At 31.2% G+C, this 19833-nt stretch overlaps 1 protein-coding gene across 1 annotated transcript in view; it reads left to right on the forward strand.

The window, feature by feature from the left end:
• Positions 1 to 10963: 10963 nt before the first annotated feature.
• Positions 10964 to 19833, forward strand: part of LOC129974960 (myosin-6-like) — a 48772-nt gene continuing 39902 nt past the window's right edge. Inside the window, exons 1-2 of the mRNA XM_056087780.1 lie at positions 10964 to 11032; positions 17018 to 17224. Coding sequence (XP_055943755.1) covers positions 10964 to 11032; positions 17018 to 17224 — 276 coding nt within the window. The remainder of the gene's footprint in view (positions 11033 to 17017; positions 17225 to 19833) is intronic.

Genomic DNA, 19833 nt, shown 5'->3' on the forward strand with positions numbered 1-19833 from the left:
GCAGCTCGAGCGAAACGTTCGGAGAAAATAAATTGTCTTACAAATAATCGTGTCTTTAAAAGTCGTAGTTATCAATAAATTACAAATGGTAAATGCGCTAATTTCAATGTAATTTAAAAATTGTTGAAAAACTGTTCGCTCAAAATGACTTAATAAATATTTGTAAACTTTTCTCATTTTTCTATTTGTTTGTTTAATAGTCAATTTAAATGCTTGAAAGCTAAAAATATACTTTTTCTTGGAAATATAGGTAAAGACTATTCTAAAAAAAACGTATTTCTTTTTTGAAAATAACTGGCAGCATTTGCTTTAATTATGATAGTTAAATCATAATTTATTTTCTGCTTTGTGGATTTATTTTTAAACATTTTTTAAATCTCGAAAAGAAAAAAAAAATAGATTAACCAATCAATCAATTCTATTACAGAACAAAATTATTATTGATTAATAAGTCCTGTCATTTTTTTTTTGCCGCCATTTACTCTGTTGCTCATTTGGAATCCTTTACGATCCATTATGAGTTAGCAAAAAATTGTGCTATTATCCAAAAGCATCACCACCTCACAAATGAAAGCTGGAAAAAAAAAATCTTATTTTGGTTTATATCGGATATGACAAGTTAAGTATCAAGATAAACAATAGACACTTTTTTATCTCATTTTTTTTCGTTCATATCATTAAGACATGCAAATATTAGATGTGATAGCATTAGATAAGATTTTTTTAAAAAATATATATCAATTTTTAAACTTTTATAAACCAATTGATTCTTTTCCCATTGAGGATATTCGTACAAAGAGAGAGAGAGAGATAATTATTACTATTTGATAAACAATTATTTGGTCTTGAAATGTAAAAATTTGAAAAAATAGGAACATCAGTGTATTACCAATTCAAAATACAGCAAATCTGAAGTAATATTTGAATCCCGTTAGTTGTAATTTAAAAAGAAGAAAAATGTTTCTTTCCAAAAACATAGGTTTTTCTTGAACCTTTTTTGGCACCTGGAAAGTTTTTTTATAGAAGTCCAAAACCAAAATTTATGATTTTTTGTTAAAATCAAGCGCAAATTCTTATTTACACATTAATATATTATTAGAAAAAATATTTAATTTTGGCAATAATCCAACACTTTCCTACCTTTATGAAATTATGCATTTAAACTTTCGATGAAATAAAATTTAAAATTTTTGAAATATGTATTTAATGATAATAACGTCCCAAAATATCAAATCGCAAAAAGCAAATTAGGAAATTAGAAAGAGCAATATTATTTTTATTATTTTTTTTAACTGCATGCCTCCCAAGGCATATCTATCTATTCACAAGGAACGCTAAGTAGGGCCTAACGATCAAAAGGCAATAAATCCGGGTACTGTGAATCCAATGATGATAGTAGATAGAAGGGGGATGAAGCATTTTTTCCCACTTTAACTTCAAAATAACTCGCAATAATTAACAACTTTATGTCTTAGAAATAATTTAAGAACTAATTTAATTATAATGAATAATTATTTGCAATTATTAACTTTTCGTTTGGTGTCAAGTAATAAGAATTTTGGGACCAAAAGACGAAAAATAATCTACACACACACACACACACACACACACACACACACACACACACACACACACACACACACACACACACACACATGCTGACAAGCTGGAATGTGAATGCAGATTTATTTTTTTTGCGTGGAGATAAGATATACATTTTTACAAAATTAATAAAATTAAAAGATGAATCTGAAAGAAATTATTATCATGTTCATTAAGATGTGGTCACTTACTAAAGAAATGGGCACATTTATTAAAACAGGGCTGCATAATATTCCTCGCCTAGAGTCGCAAAATGCCTGAATCCGTGATTGTCGATCACTCATCCAATTTAAAAGTATCTTTTCGATGTCACATAGTGAGAATCATTATTCTTAAAATCGAACAAATTATAAATGAATGACGACTGACAAAAAAATATTTCTCGCCACCTTTTCCCAGCATTCATTATAGCCACCTATAAGAGGTAAAGATATTCATCAAGAAAAAAAAAAATCAAACTGAATTAATTGCAGTATGTAGCAGAAAAATCATTATTCTAAATCCCCCCCCCCCATCCTTTCACCTTTTCGCTCTGAAGGAAAAACTTGCCAACAGAGATTATCCTCTTGACCAGCTTCAATTATTCAGCGGGGCGTGGTCATGGAGGAGAGCCAAATCTGCCAATTCTGCTGCACTCACTCAAAACGACGCATTGACTCTCTGATAGGCCCAAGAAAACGACGGGGATGTCAGGACTTTTTTGCGTTCAAAGGTAATGGAGACCACCCACACTGAAGAAAAGAAATAAATTATGAAAATATCTTAAAGCCCTCTGTCATTTTGAGATAATTTCTTTGACTTCAATACATATCTAGATGAGAGGTGTAAAATGAATATCTCTAAGCAAAAACAGATGCATGCAGTTGAAGCCAAACAGCTCAGAAATATGGACTTCCTCAGAAAATATAATCAATAGAACATTGTAAAAGACGTATTTATTAAAATATCAAAATAAATGAAGGAAATATCAATATGTAAGGATGCAAAAACAGAAGGGTAAAATGTAAGCTTGCCATTCTTTAAAACGAAACGATGATTCCAAAAAAGTAATAGATATCAATAATAATAATTCATGTTATTTTAAATTATTTAATGCAAACATAAGAAATGAAAATTTTTTTATAAAATATTTCGTTTGTGTTTCTTTCCCATTAAATCTGCTAACTTTAACGACAATGCATGAAAGAAACAAATAAGATGATACTAAAATTCTTTTACAGAGCGGGGCATAAAAATTTGTAAGAGAATTCCTGAAGTCTGATTAAGAAAACTCTCTCTCTCTCTCTTTTTTAATTCTCTTTCACAACTATAGTTTCGAAAACTTTTCAAAGAATGTTCTTTATGAACTTTGGAATTTCGAAGATTGTCACATTTTAATATTTTTCTGTTTTTATTTACATATATTTCATTCTTGCGTTTCCTTTATATATTCTATATTTATTTGTATTTTATGATACATTTCTTATTAAAAATATTTTTGTATTCGATATTAATTATTATTTTATTTGTTAGTCTTGCAAGGGAATGGGCACGGGTTGGAAGATTGAGTTCGTGCTGAGAGTTAATATTACAGTAGTTTGCCGTCAGGTTGTTCATTCATGAACATATTAAAGCCCAATAACAAGTCAATTTCGAGAAAATGGCCCACAAAGTTTCAGAATAACTTATATACTAATAATGTGTCACGGTTGACTAGAACCCGAACCGAATAGTCGATAAGGGGTTGGCATATTGTTCACGAGACCCGAGTTCGTTCATGGACTTTTACTTTTTTATTTGCTTTCTTTCTGCTAACTTTCTTACTGCTTCTTTCTTGCTGCTAATTCTTTCAAATTAATTTAACATTTTACAAATAGTTTATATATATATATATACTTTTTATGAAAAAATAAATTTTTTTCTCCTAATTCTTGGATTATAATTTAATCGTTAGAAGAAAAACGATTAAAATATGAATGTGTTTATTTAAATATTCAAAATTACTTAAATTAAATTAACATTTTCAAGATGGTTTCAATTAATATGATACTCATTTTTATATGGAAAAATAAAATATTTTTATCTTAAAATGTAAGTTATAATTTATTTAAAAAATAATTGCGCTCCTTTATATGGTTCTTGAATTATCATTATAATTTTAACGTAAGAAATTATTTAAATAACTATTTTCAACTTAAAATCATTAAAACTTTCAAATTTTTGGATTTTATTAATGGCGAATCATTTTTAATAACTCAACGGAGCTGTATTTATATCAGTAATTAAAAAAAGCGAATGAAATTAATAAAATTATATCACCAAACATTCTCACTATTAATAATCGAAAGAAAAAATAGAGAGTAGGTGTTAAGTTATAGAATGCTTAGGCAGATGGTTTAAAAGTTTTAATAACGCCATGCAGTATGCTTCGTACTTAGCCCAATTTTCTGAAAAAAGACAAATATTTTTTGAAGGTAAATGAAATTTGCTTCTCAATCAATCTTTAAAAGACTTCTGTCATGGATAATCATTATTTATCAGTTGTGCAAGATGTCAAAATATATCTTGTTTCCAATGTTTTTAAGATAATTTCCATTCTCGTTCTTGTATGTAATATAAAAGTAATGAAATATTTTTATGACGCCAGGAAATATCATGGATATTTATTATCATTTAAATTATATTTGTAATTATTTTTCCTTCTGAAAAATAAAATTAAGATTCAAGTGTTAGGTGAATAAGCATCTACGTATATCCGAGATAGATTTATTTTGAAAACGCTTATGTTTGACTGATAAAAGAATTGCATATTAATTAACACTGACTGTAATTTTATTTAAATACTTTTTAAAAAGAAAAACGCACCCATTTCTTTCATTAAAAAACAGTAAATTATAATTCAGATATTAAGGGAAAATGCATTTATTTTTCCATACAAAAATGAGTATCATGTTAATTAAAATTATTCTTAAATTGTAAATTTAATTTAAGTGATTTTGAATATTTAAAAAGCAATATTCAAATTTTTAATTATTTTACTTCTAGAAATTAAACTATAAATAGGAGAATTAATATTTATTTTTGTATGAAAAATGAAAAACATGGTCATTAAAATTGTTTGCAAATTGTTAAATTAATTTGAAATAATTTCGAAAGAAAACAAATAAAAAAAAAATACTAGCCCCATGAAAATTTGGATAAAACCATCAAAGCTGTCTTAAAAATATAAGAACGCTAAAAAAAATCAGCCATCTTCTTTCACTCAGAGCGCATACATACTTTTTTGACGCAAATTTTGCCAGTAGGAAAGAAAAAAAAAAATGTGTTAGTTGCTAATTATTTTTAACGCTACAGATCAATACAATTAACATCCCTTAGTTTTACAATCACTTTATTTCATTTATTTATAAAATTCATTACTTGATTCATGAGATTCATACTTATTTTTGTGACTTGAGCACTTGAACGTTCTGTTTAACTCAGTTCTTCAATTTTCAATCTAACTTTTTAAAATTACCCACTCTGTATCACATGTGACGTGCTCTAATTGCTTACAGATATCCATCTCCACATACACTTTTAAAATGATGTATTTTATTAATTCGAAAATCTTCGATATGAAAGATTCAGTAGAGCCAAGTCCTCCCGCTGGTGTGGTGGAGAGGGGAATGCCAGCTCAGATGTCGTTTTCGTCATCTGACTGTGGTTCAAAATGACGAAGTCTGTCCCAAAATAGCCCTGGTGTTGCTTCGAAACGGGAAGTTAATAAAACTAAATTAAAAGTAGAGCCAATTCATTCTCAACCGAAATATTTGAAATGCTCAATACCAATTTAATTCGAGAATGCAGAGCGAAAATTAAAAGATCGTCACTCTATTACTCGGACTTTTACGAGTATTTCATCTTCCTTAACAGTGCTCATTAATATCTGGTGTTTCTGTTCGAAGAAAAGAAACACCAGATATTAATGAGCACTGTTAAGGAAGATGAAATCTAATCACTTCTTCTAATCTTAACGATTCTTAGAGGGATGTTACAGCTTTCAAATGCTCTTTCACTGGTTATTTCCTTATTATTCCTAATAGAGAAATGGCACATTTCAATGTAGTTTTCTTATAATTTTGACATATATGACTTCCCAATTTGGTGTTATTGCATCTATGTTAAAATAATTATGAAACAAGCTAAAAAAATCGATTTGCGAAAAGTATACAAGAATTTAAAGGGAAAAAAAGCCGTTCTAGAGAGGCAAAGTGACTCCATTTTTACCCAATTCTTGGTGCAACTTTGATAAGATATTATTGAGTCAAAATGTAACATTGAATTTAAATCTAAATATAATTCTGAAAGGGTGTTATGGGCTATATAAAATAAATCAAGTAGTTTTTTTTTATTTACGTTTCAATATCTGTAATTGAAAATAAGGATTAAAGGATTAAAATGCAAAATGATAAGGATTAAAATGCAAAAAGCCTATCGCCGAATGTCTTCTCTGTGCACTGAAATCATTAGTTCCTTTATTATTTAGTTCAGGAATTTAATAGGAAACAAAAACCAATTTAAAAAAAAACTGGCAAGTTGTTTCTCTTTACGGAAAAAAATTAAGAAATCTAATTTTTTATGCTATCCTTGGAACCTATTAATCAAATTAATAAAATATTTTTGACATGTTATCATTTAAGCAAAAAATGTTTATTTATTTATTTTTTTGAAATCAGAGTTCTGAAGAAGCTGCAGTTTTATTATTTTAGGCCAATCAACGACTGAAGAAACAGAGTTCATTGACTGGATTATTTTCTTATGCGGCCGTCGGAACCGTCTGAAATAATGACATTCAAAGCCCAAGTTTTAGTCGCAAAAGAATAAAGTTTTGTTTTGCTTAAAATGCTAATGCATCAAGTATATTTTACTTATTGAGACTAATAGAACTAGGAGAACTGTATAAAAATTTAAGAAACGTAATTTTTTTCAATGAAGTATTGTAGACTCAAACATCATAAAATGTAACTTTTTAAAAATACTATCTAAAGTATCTTTCCAACTGGAAGTATATGCATATCTAAAGATTGAAAAATTTGATACTGGTCACGATTAGTATGTAAATCATTTATAGTATTTTCAGATTGCATGAAATATATATTCTAATTTTATTATCTATATGTTAAATATAGTTCCTTTATTTGAAATCTTTGGATAAGTTTTGACAGAAGAAAAAAGATTATATGAAAGTTTAATATAATCATTGATGCTAACCTCAATTATTTTTAAATTTAATGATTATGAGGAGGCTGAATTCCTCCTCATTTTGATGCATCATGTTGGATGAATGAATATCCAGGATTTGAAGGATCTGCAATCCTAGCAACAAACGGACTGACAACAAAATGAATTTTCGAATGCGATACAAACCTGGAAACAACAATCGAGAAGAAAAACTGAGATGTAACAGCAGTGCTCAGATAAATCGGCAAATCTAAATAGCAGATCAAAATATCTAAATAGCTTCTAGCACTGAACAAGCCTCGGTTACTAAATCGGAAAACACCGAGAGATTTATGAAGCTGTCGATACGTTCCTTTCAAGAATCCGTTCCAATTCCAGCTACGAATTTCCTGCGGAGAAAGGGACCGATTGCTCAAGGAGCGCCGGGAATGGGTTTTCCATTATTCAGAGTGAAAATCGATCCCCGCTGGGGTTGACGGCTCACCTCCGCCCTCGAACGTTGTGAGAGTTAAAAGCAGCAACCGATTTCTCTCTTTAGAAGAAGTGGACTCACCATTACAAGCAAATCTGTGACGAATAGAAAAGGAATGCACCTTCTCCTCGAACAAGACAAACAAATGAACAGAAATTCTAGCTTCGGCAAGACATTTTCAGCATACTCAGTAGTGCACATATTAAAGAAAAAAGAATTTCGATTCGCCACCTCTTAATTAAGAATGGAAATCTTCAAAAAAGAACCTGCTTAGCAAGAACACAAACTTGAAAACTTTTTTTTTTCATATCGAAATATCATTTGTATTTCTTAAAAAATTAGATGATTTAAACTGAACTCACTAACTGAGCACTTTCTTATCCTGTATGCTTTAAATCCGTCCTGTCAAAGGTGATGAAGGTGATAAAAAAGATGAACTCATGTATAGTAGAAAATTTGACCCATTAGATTCACTTTGAGAGTGACATGGCAGAAATGATTCGTTATTGATCTCGGTATCATTGCATATCCGTCCCTCCTCTTATGTTTCTGCTCTTACACTTTTGAAAAACCCGAAGTGGCTTGGTGGTAAAGTCCCGTCTTCTGAACCGGAGGGTCACTTGTTCGAGACCCGATTCTATCGAAGAACTATCGTGTTAGCGGGTCTGGTGCACGTTAAATCAGTCGGGTTCCAACATCCTCCCGCTGTGTGGTGTGGAAGTTTGGAGAGTGGGGGCCAGCTAAGGTGTCGTTCTCTTCATCTGACGCATTTCGAAATTGCAAGCTTCGTCTCAAAATAGCCATACAGATGCTGTAAAACGAGACGTTAATGTAACTTAACTAAACCCCTACCTTTGACAATCCGCTCACAGATAAAAAAAAAAAAAGAGGTCGTTTTCTGAAATTATCTTTCGTTTGGCTTTGTTATAAGATATTGATGCAACCAAAGTAAAGTGACTTGCTTTCAATTTCATTCTGTTAATAACGTTCACAATGGTATTTCTACAAACAACCCAAGTGGACCACAATATCGAGATTTGATTGTATGTCTTCTAAAAACATGGTAGTACAATAATTATTTGTTTAAGAAGCGTTATCGTTTGTAAGAAATTAGTATTTTCTAAAAGGTTTCCATCTAACAACAGTCAATGATTTCCATAAAACATTATAATACAGATTCTTCGAAACCTGGGTGAATATGACAAAGGAACTCTAAAGGAAATTGTGATGCCAATTATGCCAAGAAAACTTTATCAATGTCTATCACTCTTTTGACCTGATTCTTCACCAGATTAACAGGATTTCTGAGCGAAGCCGATCTAACGAAAAAAAAAAAAAAAAGAAAAAAGAACGCGATGTTAAAAGAACAAACCACATTCAGATTATCTTCTATTATTGTTTCTATTTTTTCTCATATTTAAATCAAACTTTACTATATTTTTTAGACATATTTTTAAAACTAATATGGCATTTTTAGTAATTATTTCTGTTATGAAACTTTTTTTCTTACAGCAATAGCAATGTAAGGAGGTACGGAACTTAATAATTCAAAAACTCCATTTCCCACCGAAAATGTGATAAAGGAGATAAAGTCGCTTCGAATGTCAATTTTACTGGTCACATAGAAAAAAAAATATTATAAAACATATAATAGGCTTTATAAAACCAAATTTGACGACAGAGAGAAAAATTATTATTCTTTAAGCGTAAGACAACTCCGTATTTTGTATCCTCATCTTGAACGAAATTGTTCCATTTATTTTATAGTGATATTAAACATTCGCCATCGTATTTGCTCAAACTTGTCACTAAGCAGGAATTCGTATTTACGATGACTGAAATGTTTCGAACAAATAAAAGGAATTGATTTATAAGGATGATTTACTTTATTTGCAGAGCTAATCCGTTTAAAAGCTTGTGAAGTGCGTCACGATTCCGCTTTTGATGTTTATAGCTGTATGCGCGAGACAAACACGGTCGAAAAAGTTGATAAGAATGGACTTGTATGATTTTTTCTGGCGCAAGAGCGATGGTTTTGACTATGCTGCACCAAACCAGGGTTAAAATTGTTTCAATGTATAATAATCAAAAACTGATAGTATACACGTTTTGCTTTAAAAAAAACAAGATTTAAATGAGCGCATATAATTTTATAAACTTTGAAAATGCAAACATTTGAGCTTGTGGTGTCTGGTAAGAAAGGTAAATGGAATATTCGTGTTTTGAAAAAATAGCAAACGCTGAGCATTGAAATTTGGGAATTCTGACATTAGATATTGGACAGACATTTGACAGTCCCATTGAGAACATAGAGGTGGTTGTTCACCTAGTAACAAGTGAAGGTGAATGAATCTAGCATGACCCAATGCGTAAACTGTGTCTGCTTTTCGATTCGGCAATGAATACCACGGTTGTACATGAGGTTTAATAGCATGTCGTTTATTGTTAGTTTCAAGGTCCCACTGAGCTTGCCATCTGGAATAAAGAAGCCTTTTAGTGTGCTTCTTTAAGTCGCTTACAAGGATAGATATGGTCGCTGGAATACTTTCCAATTTAGCAGCCTTATTTGCCACCTAGTTGCCCAGAATTCCCACATGAGAGAGTATCCCACAGAATAAAATAGTAAAATCACGAGAAATCAGTTTGTTAAAAATATCTAGATTTTTTTAAAATCAAAGGATGATTATGAGGATGAAGATAAAAAGATTGACAGGAATGATCACCTGACAGAATTGTAAACAAAGCTTTCTCACGCATGAAAGAAGTATTCCAAGTCGTGCCGTTTTCTTTTTTCTGCACCTCTTCCCCTGTACACACTGCACCGGTGTCGCAGGAATGAGCTTTCAATTTAGATCATCGCCCATAATGGAGGTGAAGCGATGATACAGTTCGTAACGTCCATTTATTGATATCTAAATGGAACCTTTGCGTGCTGTGATCGTGACTTGCTGGCGAAATGGGAAATTCGTTTCATAGCCCTTTTTATTTTATTTTTTATTTTTCACTCTTTGGCATTCAAAGTACGCAAAGAAAAATGATTACAATCATAAAAAGATTCGTTCTTGAGAATTCAAATTACGCTAGTCCTGTGAAGAATAAGCTGGATGTATGAAAGTTGGTGTATTATCTTTAGGACAAAATAGTAGATTTCTGTTATATTTTAAGCGAAAGCTATGACTTGCAAATCTGTTCTTGGCAGTGAAGGCAACCAGTTATGTAAATGAAATTCAGCCCGTCCTTTTATCACCCGTGTCGAACATTTGCTCGCATCAGTAAAAGGGAAAAATCTGTCGATGTGTACACGAAAGCAATATCTCAAAAACACAACTAAGCCTTGTTTCCATGGTCTGCTTGCCTTGCAGACATTTGTTGTCGCATGCTGTTATCCTGCAACCCTTACGAGGGCCACTGTGGCCTGGTGGTAAGGTCTCGGCTACGGTACAGGGCAGTTTCTGGTTCGGGATTCAATTCTACCTAAGAACCGTCGTGAAAGTGGGTCTGGGGTACTCTAAATCCGTCGGAACCAAACTTCCTCTTGCTGGTGTGGTGGGGAAGCTTGGAGAGGATGCCAGTTTAGGACTCGTCATCTGATAGCGGTTTAAAAGTAAGAAGTCCGTCTACAAAGAGTCCTGGTGCTGCTTTTAAAAATACGAGACGTTAATATAATTAAACTAAACTAAACCTGTAATGCCTGCTAAATTGTCGGGAGATTTCCACAAAATGTCTCTTCAACATCAAAGAGCAGCGGATGGACCGGTCAGTGCGGATATTCGCTTGGGAAACCTTTAGTAGATGATTCAGGTAGAATGTGAAGAATATTTACGCATTTTCTAGATAACAGGTGTTTTTTTTTATATATAATTTTGCTGTTTCAAATAGTTAATTTTGGAGTGAAGTGATGGAATAATTATCGATGAAAATAAATCTCCTTTTTGAAGTGAGGTACAAATTCCTGTATTTGTTCTTTCAATTATTTATGAAAAGCAAATGCATTTTCTGTAATTATTATTGTGATTTTATCATCAATGTTATCATTCATTCCCTCCATATTCTTATCAAGTGCAGTTATTAAATTATTTTGGACATTAGGCTGAAAATGTCCAAAAGGAAGAGAAAACATCTTATTCCCGGCATGAAACTTCGCCTGTATCTAATTGTTTTGATTTTAATATAATTTGAAATTTTTATTTACATTTTTAATACATTAATAAGTTAAATTTCGAGTTGATATATTTCAGATTTAATGTTGAAATTAGTAAAGTATTAAATATAACTATGTTCTAGAATAGTTTAAATTAGTAATACACAAAATGTATAATTTAAATTCAGCTAAAATTCGTGGACAAAAAAAAGTCAAAAGTTTGTCTTTATTAATATTCACTAAGAAAATCTATACTATTATTTTTTTATAGCTTTTCAAATTTTACGTTCCTGTGGGATCTCACTACTATATGAACGTTTTGATTTTATATGATATATTTTCCATTAAAAGCTTCTACAATAAAAATTATATTATTTTTAAACAATGAACTCGTTTTTAAATGAGATATCACAAGGACATTTGTTTTTAAGTCGACTTTTTTGCTGTTCCACACGAGACATTTGGCACTAACGAGAAATGCTTGACTCGAGGTTATGAAAATGTACTCACCATGGGCTGACGGATTCTAAGCGACTACGGGTGGCATAAGACCACCTCTGCCAAGACGTGTTCTTGATCATGGGAACGAGACTTTGAAGGATAAAGGCAGAGCACTTCCACTTTTTTTTTCTTTTTTTTTTATAGTTACTGGAGACATGTTGTCCGCTATGGTTTCAGGTTTTATAGAACTGTTAAAATTATCAAAGGCAGAAAACTACCAAAGACCTTATATATTTTATTTATAGTCTTCTCATATCCATGAATACACAGACTAACACACAATCACTTCCTTTTATGGACTTGGCTTGAGATATGACAGAGATATAAAGATATGATGGTAAAATCACAAGTTAAATTTATTCTTTCTAGCTCTTTTCGCTTATGAGTTTTCATGCCCTTTACACAATGGATAGGCAAACAGATTTCCTGTAGATGAATTTCTCTTGAAATTTGATATCCGTAATTTAAGCGAAAGACCACAAAACAAGTTTTATTCTTGCTTTCGAATTATAGATTAAATCGATATAGTTCCAAAAACGACATCTTTCCTGGTTGAAGGAAGTCTAAATCGATGGAGAATCGTCAAGAAATTGTGATTATTGAAGGATGTAATATTTTTCTTTTCTACATTTTGTATGTTATAAAGTAAGGGAAAAAACTCTTATATTCTTCAACACAATTTTCACACGTATAGTGCGGTTGTCCTTTTTGATACAAACCCAGTAAAACACTGAGTCGAGTTGAGAATCCAGAGAATTCTGTTGTGCGGTCTGTTTTGAGCGGGGGCCGGCCTTGCTTGGGGTAAAGTATTGTTATTCTGCAGTTTGCAATACTTGACTTTAAAAAGTGAAATGCATTACGAACCATGCATTGATATTAGAATAATGGTGGATTATTTTCCAAAAGATGCAAATAAATCTTTCTCTGAAAATGGTAAAAGTAAAGGAGTAATGGTTAAAAAGAGTATTTGAAGTAACCGGTTGAATCAAGGATTAATTCTGTTATTCTCTCAGAGGTTTTTTTAAATCGTATTCGTAATTATTTTCATTTTGATAGCATTAATTTATCATTTCATTTTCATTGGTATCTATTTATTAATTTGTGCATTCAATAAAGAAATAATATCATTGATAGGGTTATAAAATTATTCCCAGTTCAATCAATAAAGTGCAAACATCGAGTTCTTTTTTGAATATATATATCAAGATATATGAACAAATTATGAAAATACCGTAAAAAGTATAGAAACAGTAAGGAAAAAAAAAAAAAAAAGGCGGTGAGAAGATTGACTAAATAAGGAAAGAATTTGATTAAAATGTTCTGAAAAGGAAAAATCTTTGTTGATAGACTAATTAACTAATATCTTTTTATAAATAATAAGCTAAAATTTACTATGCAAAGACTAAAATATTTCATTACTTGGATCTTTGCCTTTGAAGGTCGGCGTCCTGGCCTAGGGGTAGGCTCCATGATCCCCATGATCTGGGCTTCCCGGGTTCGAGTCCTGGTTTGGGCATTGTTGTTCTTTACCCTGTCTTCCATCTGTGAGTTGTTTGAAAGATCCTCCCTCCTTATATAAAATGGGGCTGTGCAAATGAGTGTCTTCCTCATATGAGCTGAAGTTAGACTTCTGCCCTCGGGTGCTCAGGGGCCTTTATCCTCAGAAATTACTACACAAACTCGGCATAAATCGCTGACTTTGTCAGCGGGCTTGTTTACGACAAGTGCCATAAGTAACAACAACATGCCTTTGACAACTAATGATTTCTAATTTAGTTTTTCCTTCCAAACGAACCAAAGGCTTTACGCGAACGCCTCATTTTATTGACCGTTCTGTATTGTTGCAAATTCACAAAGACCTAGTCTAAACGATTGCCGCTGATTATCAGTTTTTTTTTGAAGAATTATGAGAACTATTTACTTAAGGATTTCGTCATTTTGTACCATAGTCAGCCGATTAATAAGATATCTCAATCAAGACCCTCATATCCGAACTTCCACACTACTCCTACAACAGGATTGACCTCATTGGGTTCAAATTTGAGTACACTCAACGGATATATAAAAGAATTAGAATACTGCAATCTTATTAAACAAAAACAAAATTAAGTTTGCGATTGATTAACTGCGAAATTTCGTCCCGATTTATTTCTAAATAATCAGTCTAACGACAACTAACGATTTCGTTTTTCAAGAATCCAAATCGTACAAACTTGTCTGACAATAGACGATCCGACATAGCATGCTCTAGAGGAATAACAAATAATGGTAAATTACGAACTTGAAATGAAATTGGACTTTTCGGTGAATAAGTTATTATTGAATATTGTGGTGTGCACGCAAGATTTTAACATGTAAAAAAAATTGTTCGTTTCTAACTGTCTATTAACTCTAATGTACAATCTATCATTGAATGCAGAATTAGAGTTCTAAACACACTTTTATAAGAAGATTATGATCTATGGATACGACAGAAAAAATGATGCATCCGAGATAAAAATTTTGATAGATTTCTATAAACAGCCTGTAATCATAAACAAAAAAAAAAGCTTAAAAAGCGTATTGTAATATAAAAAAAAAAAAAATGTTGTTCCTTTTTACTGTGCTGCAATATACTGTATGCCCAAAAAGAATTGTGTTTATTTTTTATTTTAAGTATTTTATTGCGATTCAGACTTTTTTGTAATCAGATAGAACTTTGCTCGAAAAACAAAGAAAAGATTTTCTGTTTAAAAGCTAATAATTCATAGTTTCTCAGTTCTTTCCAATAAGCTCTACACATTTTGTCAGCATATATCTCAGTATGCTTATATGAAACTTTTTTTTATTTATTTAATTATTTTTTTTAAATAAGACATTATCTAGTTGACAAGAAAGATAAAATTATTCTTTGAATAGACACACACACACCGAAAAAAACAAACAACGAATGTTTTATTTTATTTTTCAATGTGAACTGATTTTACTCAGCAGGTTAAAACACTACTAACCACCTTGTAATTAATTAGAACAATGCAACCAATTGAACCACTGGGAAACCTTTGTCCCATGCTATTACAGTCATTCTGCCTTTGTTTTGTTCGACAGCCGAAGGTAAATGCCTGCATAACTCACCAAATCGAACATTTCCCCTTCTTTTTTTATCCTTTGTTTTTTCCCACTCCCCGTCTTCCGCGTTTGTTGGTCCGCTGACCAAGAGCGATCGAGACGAGGGTTGTGTTCGAGATTTCCTGACTCGGTGAGAGAAAAAACAAAACAAAAATAAACGTCCTTCAGCAATCGTTTGGGCTTTCGGGTCACCTGCAACTCAACCCGTCTCGAACGCTGACATTCGAAGACAGATTTCGTGCGGCCTGCTTATCTCGGTCGTGTTTCTTCTGCTCGTTCCACGACAAATTTATTCTTCTGCCACGTGATAAACCCGAGCGCAGCACTCTTCTCAGATTACTCTATTTTTATGTCGCAGCGTATATAGAAAGAAAAAAGCCTTCTGTATAAACAATCATTTTGCAGATAGGAAGCGATGATTTGGTGAAAAGTGTTCTAGAACGAAAAATCAATATCAGCGATCTGCCAAGTTTCTTTGTCGATAGGAGAAATCTTAATTGCAATTTTAACTCTGCACTGCGTGATTTTCATTTATTTCCCAGCGACCGTAGTGTCAGCGGATGTAAATAATTACAATGAGCATAGAAAATTTTTCATTTATAAAAATTAAGAATTTTTTTTTTGTAAGTTTTAAAAACAGGCGTGTTTAAAGTTACAAGGAAATTGTTATATTAATTAATTTTAAAATCTTTGTTTTTTCTTTCAAAATTATTTTGTAGATCTTTGAGTATCGATTTTAAAAGGAAAATTACAAGTGATATAGATGCGCATCATTCTACAGAGGAGCGTTAACTTAGCAAAGTCAATAAAAGTCAAAAATTTAAAGTCAGATTCCAACTGAGTTTGTGCTGAATAAGAATAATAATGAGGAAAAGTATGGGCGATTCTATGTAAGGAAGCTTATAAAAGTAACTAATATTTGTTTGAAAAAACTTAATTTTTGAGATACATGCAAAGTTATTTATAATTTGATCCGTTTTTCAATTTTTAACAGATTTAATTTCAAAATATTAAAAATATTTTTATTAATAAATTAAATGGCAGAATTTTTTTGTTTTAATTTTCTAGCTTTTAATCTTGAGATCAATATTCTAACTTCAAGATTAACGTTGATTTTCCTGACGTTAGATGCTTTTCCCAGTGTCAAGAATGAAACATGTCGGTTGGATTTAAAATATGATTTAAATTAAGGTATGGCGATTTTTTGTGTAGCTAAATTTTAGATCAAAATCTTACACTGAATATTTGAAAAAACATCGCTATTAGTTTGAAAAGTTCCATGTAAAATATTGTTTGTAAATTTTCGATAATGGTATATAATAAGTGTAAATGACTAGTATTCAATAACTGAAAGCTTAGAACTCGGCTACAGAATCGAGTTAATCGGGGTAAAAAATCGTCATTAAATTTACCCCAATGGAAAAATAATTTCAGAATTAGTTCTATTTTCATGACTTATGAAACATCATTGTCTTCATGTGTCATTTTTCTTGTCATATTTGACTAAGAATTATTTCTAAATTGAAAACTTTGAAAAGAAAGAATTTATTTCCATTTTGTTTTTTTATTTCTAGATTGTTGCCATTATAAATGCAAAGAATGAAACTGAACAACACAGGAGAACTCTACAAATTGCTTAGTTAAGCTTACTTGCTTACTACGCTTAGTTAAAAAATTATTATGCTAAGGGCATTGCTTCTTTGCTACAATATATTTACCGAATAAATAATGACAATAATTGAAGGGAAAAAAAAAACTAGATAATCTAACCGTAGGAATAAAATATAATTAACGAAGCGAAACAAACAAACAAATAAAACTCTATATTTCTTTATGCTTTTTTTTTTCTTTGTTTTTAAATTTGAGGTTAGCGCACAGGCTTCATCGCAGCAAACCTGCCTTATCGTTGTTTTCACTCAAAAATGAAACCAATCGCTCTTTCGATAAGCGGGCTGCAATCAACCCCAAAACACCTGACTAATCCACTCTAGAGAAGTTCCTTCGATAAGACGGCTTCTCGGAAAACGCCTTCGCCTAATGAAGTCATTGTTTCCGGAGCAGCGGGCCTGCGTTTTGCTCACTCTGATTGCTTGCATAACGACCGGGTTCTGTGGATTTTTGTGTTGTTTATGCGTTTTCTGCGAACGATGCTGTGGAAAAGGAAGCGTCTTCAGTCAATACAGGAGCTATTTTTCAAAGTAAGGTCACCTTTATTTTAAAACATTTAAATAAACTGATAAAAAGTTTGACTAGTAATTATAAATAAATAAATAAAAATATCATTCCGTCTCATCCATCTTAAAATTGTTAGTAAGCATCATGAGTATTCACATAATGTGAAAATAAGTCATTCATATCTACTCATAATAAAGACCGAATGTACGTATGTTGATGTTCTACAAGCCAGTTTACTTAGCCTGCATCTACTAAATGCAGCACATATATACTTTATAAGGGGGGAGGGAATGTCCACCTCGGAGTGAGGATTAAAAAAAATTTAATTAGAGCTTTAATGAATCAAAGGCTGAATTTTTTCGTTTCTATACAATACCTTCCGCAAATATGCTTTATTTCTAACGACAGATTACATTATTGCATTCATACTGTTTCCATTGTTTTATCAAATATTCAAATATTTAATCGTGTGATATTCTTTCATTGCTGAAACTTGGAGAGAAAGCATTATGTTTCATTTCTGTGTAGTTTATAAGACAAATAAAAAAGTAAAACCACAATACGTTGAAATTTAGAAGATATATGAAGCATTTTATTTATTTAAATAGCATATTGTATCACGAAACTGATTTCCATGATATAGGTTCATATACAGAATAAATAGAGTTTCCGTAAGACTATTCAATTAACATCAGCTATTAAAACAACAATATTTTGACGATATCTTGGGCCTGAAATAAAGTCTAAGCGATGTAACTGAAATTAAATATATCAATATCCAGGGCTAATCAGCTGACCACCAAAGGCGGTTAGTTGAAAATAAACAACTACTGAAAAAAATTGTTATAAGCAATGAAATCTGTCAATTTTTACTATTGTCTTTTTATGCGAAATCACAATTCTCTCTTCTTTGTTTCAATTCCTTTTATTACAATGCTCTTTATCAGATTTTTTTCCCTCGGACTTACATGTACACGAATAACCGAAGAAATTTATTCGACAACTCTCACTGTTTTAGTTTATTTTATGGATAGTGAATCATAAATAATATATGCTTTTGAAACTTTCCTCATATTAGCAATAGATAATATGAACAAAGTAAACAGAATGGATTCTTTTCTCTTTTTCAGCTAAAAATAAAATGCATTGAAATCATACATGAAATATTTATAACTCCGTTTGAAAGAACAACGCTGTTCATGATAGCTATGTTTCTTATAAAAGCAGAAAAATAATAAAAAATTTGAAATTTGTCTCAAATTGGGGGGGGGGGAATGGTTCATTTGTGTTTCTGAGAATGAACTATTCATTTGTTTTTTCACAGCTCATTCTATTTTACTAGCTTTACAGATTTTTTTTTGAAACTAAATTTTTAGTCAAACGGAATATTTGCTCGTATTGATTAAATTTCATTATATTCTTTCGCGCAATCGACATTCGGAGTTTTCATTACTGTAGGGACTGGAAACAGCCAAAAAATGCTATCTTTTTATTAAAGGTTTTCATCAAATAAATGGTTTATCATATTAAAAGTTGTCTGGATATTTTTGGAATACTAAATCTTATATTTGCAATATATAACAGTAACTTCTATAAACGAAATTTTATATTCACTGATTTCACAAATTAGAGAGCTCCTAAATATCCATTGACTTTGGATATTCATTTCCTGAAGATCCAATTTAACTTAAGATTGCCAGCTTATTGTGAATAACAAATAAATTATTATGAAAAACGAACAAATGAAAGTCTAGCAATTCTTCGGAGAACATCTTTCCAAAGTAATGGGTATTTTTACTTAAAACCATAAAATCGCGAATTAAAAATCGTGTGATAGACTAGTAGAAGGTGTTTTAAACCAACTCTAAAAAGGCGTTACAATATGCTATTTTATTAGGACGGATCGATTTTGATTAAAATCTGTTGAAGAGAAAATTAAATTATGGCAAGGAAAGTAAAACTTGTTTCAATAAAATATGTTTTTATTAAAGCAAGGTTGCTTCAAAATGTTCTATTTTTTATTTTAAAAAAATGTCTGTTCACGGATTTTAAAATGTTCTATTCACGGATGGAATTTCAATGGAACGATTCTAATGGATTGATGTGGTGCAAGAAAAGCAGACGGGGCTTCAATTTATTTTATTGACTACAAAAATTATGATTTAAAAAGATACGAGAAGAACGCCTATTTTGGGGCTGACTGGAAATAAAGACCATAAGCAAAAATGAAAGATTCCATTCATTTAATTCTTCATTCTCTTTAATTTTTAAGATTTAAATTTTGATCAGTATATTTTTTCCCTGGATGTTAGAAACACCAATAGACATGCGCGACATTTTAATGCATCCAGTCCTTCCCTACCCCTATCCTCCTATGAAAATAATTTGTTGGATTTTTGAAATTCCAAAATGCAGCGCTATTCATCGAAATGTATGCATAAAAGAGGAAAAATAATTTAATGGGGTAACTTATTTACAAATAACAATGCCTCTTTGGGAACAATATATGATGTCAAAAGACAGACATCATGATTTTGTTTGCTAATCATATTGAATAATTGATAGGAAAATATTTTTAGATTCCTTGAAAAGATAATGTAGAAATAATCATTGTAATATTTTAAACAAGATG

The sequence above is a fragment of the Argiope bruennichi genome, chromosome 7, assembly GCF_947563725.1.
Source record: "Argiope bruennichi chromosome 7, qqArgBrue1.1, whole genome shotgun sequence".
Lineage (NCBI taxonomy): Eukaryota > Metazoa > Arthropoda > Arachnida > Araneae > Araneidae > Argiope > Argiope bruennichi.